Source organism: Mirounga leonina, unplaced genomic scaffold (genome assembly GCF_011800145.1).
Source record: "Mirounga leonina isolate KUSES-001 unplaced genomic scaffold, KU_Mleo_1.0 Mir_165, whole genome shotgun sequence".
In the NCBI taxonomy this organism is placed as follows: domain Eukaryota; kingdom Metazoa; phylum Chordata; class Mammalia; order Carnivora; family Phocidae; genus Mirounga; species Mirounga leonina.
The window spans coordinates 81,072,013-81,078,734 of NW_023270415.1; the positions used below are offsets into that span (position 1 = coordinate 81,072,013).

General features: G+C 65.2%; 1 protein-coding gene across 1 annotated transcript; it reads right to left on the reverse strand.

The window, feature by feature from the left end:
- Positions 1-2,666: 2,666 nt before the first annotated feature.
- Positions 2,667-5,968, reverse strand: ARC (activity regulated cytoskeleton associated protein). Its single transcript, XM_035012050.1, has 3 exons — positions 3,938-5,968; positions 3,586-3,709; positions 2,667-3,358 (listed from the first exon to the last, which is right to left on the reverse strand). Exon 1 carries the CDS (start codon positions 5,763-5,765, stop codon positions 4,563-4,565), a length of 1,203 nt encoding a protein of 400 aa, XP_034867941.1. The 5' UTR covers positions 5,766-5,968; the 3' UTR covers positions 2,667-3,358; positions 3,586-3,709; positions 3,938-4,562.
- Positions 5,969-6,722: the final 754 nt, after the last annotated feature.

The window sequence follows — 6,722 nt, forward strand, 5'->3', positions numbered from 1 at the left end:
ACATGCAGCTAGATGTGGCCATGTGACTGCATGCCCTGGGGCTGGTGTGGGTGGCAGTGATGGGCCTCTTCCCTGGGCTTCTCTGAGCCTAAAGCCTGTGGTATGCCCTTCCTGTGTCTTTGCCCTTCCTCTGGCTTCAGCCAGCAGACAAGGACAGTGGCCTGGATGTGCCAGCGCACTTGCAAGGTCTGAATAAGCCCAGGAGCCCAGGCACCAGCCACATGCTCATGGGACTGCAAAGAAGCCGGTTTGTTGGGCCTCTTTGTTACAGCAGCTTGGCCTCACTCTGACTCATACACTTTCCCAAGCCCGTTTCTCAGGCTGGCCCTTGCGGCTTGCTTAACCCCCCAGGGCTAAGTGCTCACCCCCAACAGCACATTAAGGGGACATGCAAGACCTATGTCTCAGCTGAGCCTTGAAGGGACAATAGGGAGTAACACTCTGAGCACCTCCCCAGCCTGAGCCCCCTGCCCTCTGACCCTCATGCCAGCTCTATGTGCAGACCTGACCTTAGAGAAAAGGCAGCCCTGGGGCTTGAGCCCACATCCACATGGCTCAGAAGCCCCGCAGCAAGCTGGATCTGTAGGCTGAGCCCCCGCAGGGCTTCTGGACACCCTGTCTCCAGTTCCAGCTCTGATCCCCAAAGGGAGGCAAGCACGGCCCCGCCCTGTGCCTCAGTTTCCCCACGCGCTTGTTGAGAGGGGAGGCTGGGTAGTCTGTGATAATGGGCAGGCAAGACGGGGAGGAGTGAGTGAGGCCTGTTCTGGGAACATCCTGTTCCGTTCCTGGACGTGGCTGGGTCTGGGCCCCTGCAGCCCTCTCCACCCTGCCCTGCTCCTCCCTTGGCCTCGGCCTCTTCTCTGAGGACACAGAGATTCGGAGCTGCATCTCCAATTACATGAAGTGCTCAGATAGCCTGTCTCACAATCATCCAATTACAGGGAGTAGCTTTTTATTATTAAAAAGAAAAAGCACCTACAGCTTCCAGCTTTTGATGTGAGCTGGAGTGTTTCTCTGGGAGAGATCACTACCTCTCAGACGTCGCTGTGCGGCCCTGGCCTTCTGTTCCTGTCAATTTCCCTTCCCCATTCTTGTCAGAGCTTCCGTTATTTAAAAGAAATAAAAGGGAAGAGTAGGGAAGAGGCCACCTTTTCACCATGGAGGGCCTTGCTCAGGGCTGCCAGCCCCCCCCCCCCCCCCCGCAGAGGTGACGACATTTCCTCGTGGCAGGTGGTTCTTTCTGCCCTCGCTCACTTCCTGCCTCCGCAGGTCTCCTCCCTGTGGCCCGGCAGGGCTCCGTCCTCCACAGGACCCTGCAGCAAGGCTCTAGCAGGGGCAGCCCTCCCCAGGCTGGCTATGCTCGCACTACCCACACCTGCCTTCGCCCCCTGGCCCGGCACCCCCTGGAGCAGAGCAGCCCCTCTGGAGGGGAGGACCTGTGCTGGGTAGGTGACCAGCATCTGCCCATGACTGGCATTTGTGGTGGTCAGTTTTACATGTCAGTCTCGCTAGGGAACCGTCCCCCGGTATTCAATCAAACCCTAATGCAGGTATTGCTTGGAAGGCCTTTTGCAGGTGTGACTGAAGCCCATAATCAGTTGACTTTACATAAGGATGATCACCGAGGTCATCTGGGTGGGCCTGGCTCAATCAGTTGACGGGCCCTAATTGCAGAGCTGAGCCATCGCCGGGAAAGAAGAAATCCCACAGCAGCTCGGCCTGAGTCCCGGAGGTCCAGCCTGACCCACAACTGAGCAAGCGAACTCCTCGTAACCAATGGCTCACTGTCCGCCTCCACTGGGCCTGCTTCTCCTTGATCACTGCCTGGTCCAAGGGTTTGAGCCCTCTCCAGTCTAGCTCTCCCTCTCTCTCAGGGGCCTTGGGACCTCACAGAGGCTGGTGAGGTTCCATGCCACCCACAGGGCACGAGATAGCCCTTGTCTCTTGGTTCTTGAACCCACACGTGGATTTATATTAGTGATGGTTTGCTCATTTGGCAGATGAGGAAACAGGCTTGGAGAGAACACATTTACGACCCAGGATTTGTCAGGGTCACCTCCCAGCAGGGATCTTGCCTTGCCTGGGTCCCCAGGGCTTGATGCTGGAGGAGGCCCCGAGGCAGAAGCCCTGGGCCTCCATGTGGGCTGAAGCTGGCGGAGGAGAGCTCTCAGGACACCCCCACGCCCCAGCGGGCAGTGGGCAGAGGATGCTGGGGGGCAGTCCTCAGCTTAGCCAGAAGGAGGTCTCCACCAGTCTCTCCCACCACTGGCTGCCTCAGGCGTGGAGGCCACAGGGCATGGGCTTCCATGAGCGGAGCCCCTAAGGCCCTACTGTCCTGAGGATCCAGGACCCTGACCAACTGGCCTGCGGGGTAATGGGGCTCCCTAGATCCCCAAAGACCCTTCAGTCTGCACTCGTGTGGCTTCTGGGGACCACCACCCTGAGCCACCTCCCTCCAGAGCTCCATGCCAGCCAACGAGAAACAACTGCACACACCGAGAAGTTCCACTGTTTTATTAACAAAATCTTACAAAAGAGTCTGTCTTCAGGTAAGGTGACAGGGGTACACACAGCCTGGCCCGACACTGAAGGCCTGACCTGCTGGGGACCGGGGCGGGGGGGGGGGGGACTGGTCACACCCTCTTGAGGACCCCAGGGCCTCCCTGCAGCCTATGCCAGCCTATGAGTATGGGTTATGGCTTATGTGCAAAAATAAAATCTGGGGGGGGGGGCTGGCAGGGGTGCAGGATGGAGGGGCTGACAGAGTCACCTGCAGCCATCAGTCCCCTGAATGTGGGAACCCCCACTGGACAGGCAGAAAGGAGAACCCCCAGCCAGGGCCTGCTCGGGCTGCAGACACGAGTGGCCGGCCAGCACTGGGGCGTTGGTGCCGGGGGAGGTGGGGGTCTGGGCCCCGGCTATGGCGGGGCCTGGCAGAGAGCCTGCCTAAGCCCCAGGTGCAAGGCTTCTGGGGTCTCCTGGGGCTGGGCCTGGGGCTGCGGGCAGGGCTGGGGCTGGGGCCTCAGCCTCAGAGCTCCTGGAAAGCTCTGGCAAGAGAGGATGGCCGCCGTGCCGTGGGCAAGGGTTCCTGGGCTGGAGTGAGACAGGGCCCGAGGTAGCAGACCCCACCTCCAGCCACAGCGGCCGTGGGGGCAGGCAGGCTGGTGGTCAGCGGGGCAGGCCTAGTGGCAGGCCCTGGCCCTCACGCTGGCCCGTCTTCATCACCAGCTCTCTGCCGGGCCCACCCTCTCTGCAGCAACTCTGCGGACCTCAGCGTCTCCTTGTGTGGGCAGCTTGCAGGAGGAGAGGGAGGGGCAGGCCAGGCGCCGCAGCGAAAGCTCTGTGGGAGCCTTGAGACCTGAAAGAAAGACGGGGTGGGGGGGTGGTCAGAGACAGGCCACAGGCTGGGAGGGGCTGCACAGGAGGGGTACGGGATGGACACTATGGGGCTGCTCCCCCAGGGCCAAGCCCCCATGCTGGGCTGCCTCTCAGCTTGCCCAGAGCACTGTGTTGGGGGGCGCCGGGCCTGGGATCCTGCGGTGGGGGGAGCAGGGACAGGGTCTCAGTGGAGAGAGCGGGCTGTACCTGTCGTCACTCTCCTGGCTCCTCAGCTGAGTTTGAGGACTCAGGCCCCGTGAGACCCTCCCCCGGCTGCGGGTGAGTCATCCAGCCCAGCGATCCTTTTCCAGGCTGGGGTGGATCACTGGTGCTGAGGAGAGAGAGAGCACGGGGTCGTGTGAGAGCAGGCTCCGCCGTCCCACCGCCCCGCCGCCCCGCCCGGCCCTTCTCCCCGATTCCTTCCCCACAACTCCCCGCTGCAGCCCCCCCCCCGCCCCCAACCCATCCCTGCAGCTAACCTGCTGGGGCTGACCTGGCCCCAGGGCCCTCCCTCCCCCACAGTGCCCCCTGGCGGGGGTGCCTTGGGGCCGGGGCTCACCTGAGGAGCCAGGAGGCACCCGGACGCCAGGTCTGCTGCGGCCGTCGCGGGGCTGCCGCCGCAGCGGTCGGTCGCTCCGGAGGCTCTGGCTTTCGGCAGCAGGAGGGAGCCTCGCTGCCTGCGGCTGGCCGGCTGCCCTGGGCAGCGCAAGAGCGCCAGCCGGCTGCACAGCAACTGCCAGGGGAAGGCGGCGCCCCAAAGCCAAGGTTCCTGTGGTGCTGCTGCTGTCTTAGCTTCTGCTCTGGGGTGTCCCTTGGGCTCGGGGTTCACTGGCCTGGGCCATCTGGACATTTGATTTCTGAGTGCCCAGGGGGCCCTGGGGGTTGAGCAGAATACCGATGCTGGGAGGTCCTGGGGTGGCCAGAGAGTGTGCAGGATGGGGTCAGAGACCGGAAAAGACAGACAGAAGGAGGGTGACGGGGCAGGGGCCCTTCGCTGTTTGGGGGATACTGCCCACAGCTGGATGACATGTGTCTGTGTGAGTCAGGCTGGGAGGCTGAGGTTGGGTGCCCAGCCAGGTGAGGATGAGGGGCTCCGCTGTGCAGGACTCAGCCCAGCTCGACAGTCCTGGTTGGCAAAGGCCACAGGCGGGGTGTGGTGGGCAGGCTGGGGCCCGGGCTGGCCTCTATTCGGGCTGGGTCCGGTCACTGGTTACAGACTCGTTGGTGAGGGCTGGCGTGAGCGCCTCGGCCTCGGCCTCGGCCTCGTCCTCGGTGGGGAGGCGGGGGCCCACGGGCTCGGCCGCCTGCTCCAGGCCATCCTGCACTTCCATGCCCCTCTGGATGAGCTGCTCCAGGGTCTTGGGCAGTGGATGGCGCAAGAAGCGCTTGAACTTGGGCTGCAGGGTGCCCACCACGTACTGGATGATCTCCTCCTCCTCCGCGTCCACATAGAGCGTCTGGTACAGGTCCCGCTTGCGCCACAGGAACTGGTCCAGCGGCTCCCCCTGCTTCTGCGGCAGGTCCAGCTCCCGCTGGATGGCCTCCCGGGACAGTGTGCCCTCGCTGTACTGCAGGAACTCTTTCTTGAACTCCACCCAATTCTTCACAGAGCCCTGCTTGAACTCCCACCACTTCTTGGCCGGCCCGTTCATGTGGTTCTGGATTTGCGACAGCCAGTACTCCTCGGAGCCGCCCACCTGTCGCAGGTACTCCTCCAGGTGGCTGAGGAACTCCCTCGGATCCTCGAAAATCTGCGTGTCCACACCGGGGCTGGGCTGCCCGTCCTCACCGGGCCCCCAGGGCGGATACTGCTGGGCGTCCACGGGCTCCTGCCCGGGCAGCTCGCCGGTGGCAGGCGGCGGGGTGATGGCGTAGGGGCTGACGGTGTAGTCGTAGGCATCCGCCTCCTGGCAGTAGCCCTCCGGACCCCCGACGCCCACGGAGACGGTGTGGCGAGCCGGGTCGTTGCCCACCGGGTACTTGCCGCCCATGGACTCCAGGCGGTCGGCCCACTTCTCCAGCCGGTAGAAGACCTCCCGCCACACATGCATCTCCCGCTTGACCCAGCGCTCCAGGTTGGCGATGGTCTCCTGGCAGCGACACAAGCAGGCCTTGATGGACTTCTTCCAGCGCTGCGAGTCGCCGGTGGGCACGTAGCCGTCCAGGTTGCTCTCCAGCTTCCCCACCGACCTGTGCAGCCCCTTCAGCTCCCGCTCCACCTGCTTGGACACCTCGGTGAGCAGGTGTCGGTGGGTCCTCCGCACGTGCTCCAGCATCTCGGCCCGGCACTTACCGATCTGCAGGATCACGTTGGGCTTGGCCACCGGCCCGCCCCGCGGCCCGGGGTAGGCGTGGAGGCCGCCGCTCGTCATGTGGTCGAGCTCCATCCGTGCGCAGGTGGCCGCGGCGATCGGACTGGCGAGAGGCGGCAGGCGGCAAAGTCCTCGTGGACCGGCTGTGCGGTGGAGCCAGGACGGTCCCTTCGGTCCAGCGGCGGCAGCGGCGGCGCCAGAGCGCGGAGGAGCGCGGAGGAGCGGCGAGGAGCGGAGAGCCGCGGCGCGGAGCTCTGCAGCCTGCAGCCGCCGCCGGCTCTTTATGCGGCCGCGCGGCCGTGGGCGGCCCCTCGCCGAGCCCCCGCTCCCATTGGTCCCGGCCGGGCGCCCCGCCCCGCGCGCCCCGCCCCCCGCGCCCGCCCGCGCGCCCGGCGCCGGGGGAGGACCCACCCCCTGCACGCGCCAGCGGCCCGGGTGACTAATCCGCCTGCGGGCTCCCGACGCCCCCTCCCCGGCTCATTGAGCCTGCGGGGCGAGGGAAGGTGCCGGGACCCAGCGACACCCCCCTGCCCGCGACCGGCGGGGCGGCGCAGGTGTGAGCCCGCGGGGGCCTGGAGCGGGTCGTGAGCTGCCCCCACCCACCCAAAGGTTAGGAGGAAGCCCCTACCTCCCCCAGGGTCTCCGGTGGGCCCCCTCCTCTCCAGTCTCCCTCCGTACTAGGGGGCGGGGTGGTGCTGGGCTCCGCTCTCTCAGGGCCTCACTGCCCCCGCCCCCGCCCCTGCCTGGTCCGGCGTGGCCGGATGTCCAGCCACGGAGGAGCCCTGGCGACCACCCCGACAGCCATCCATACCCTCCCTCCCTGGAGCTGAAGGCTTCAAGGAGCTTTCCTGTGCCGGGCGAGTGCAAGCACGCCCAAGTGTCCCCAAGTCCCCAAGTGTGCTTTCCCAGGTGTGGCCTCTAGCTCCTGCCTACCCCTGTCCTGGGGGCTCTCAAGTCTGGGCGCGCGGGGCTGGTCCTCCCTCCTGCGTGTGTGGATGTATGACACCAGTGTGGCAGTGGCTGGACAGGACT

Excerpts from the sequence above, each read along its gene's own strand:
- ARC (XM_035012050.1), bottom strand. The coding sequence starts at position 5,765 with ATGGAGCTCGACCACATGACGAGCGGCGGCCTCCACGCCTACCCCGGG.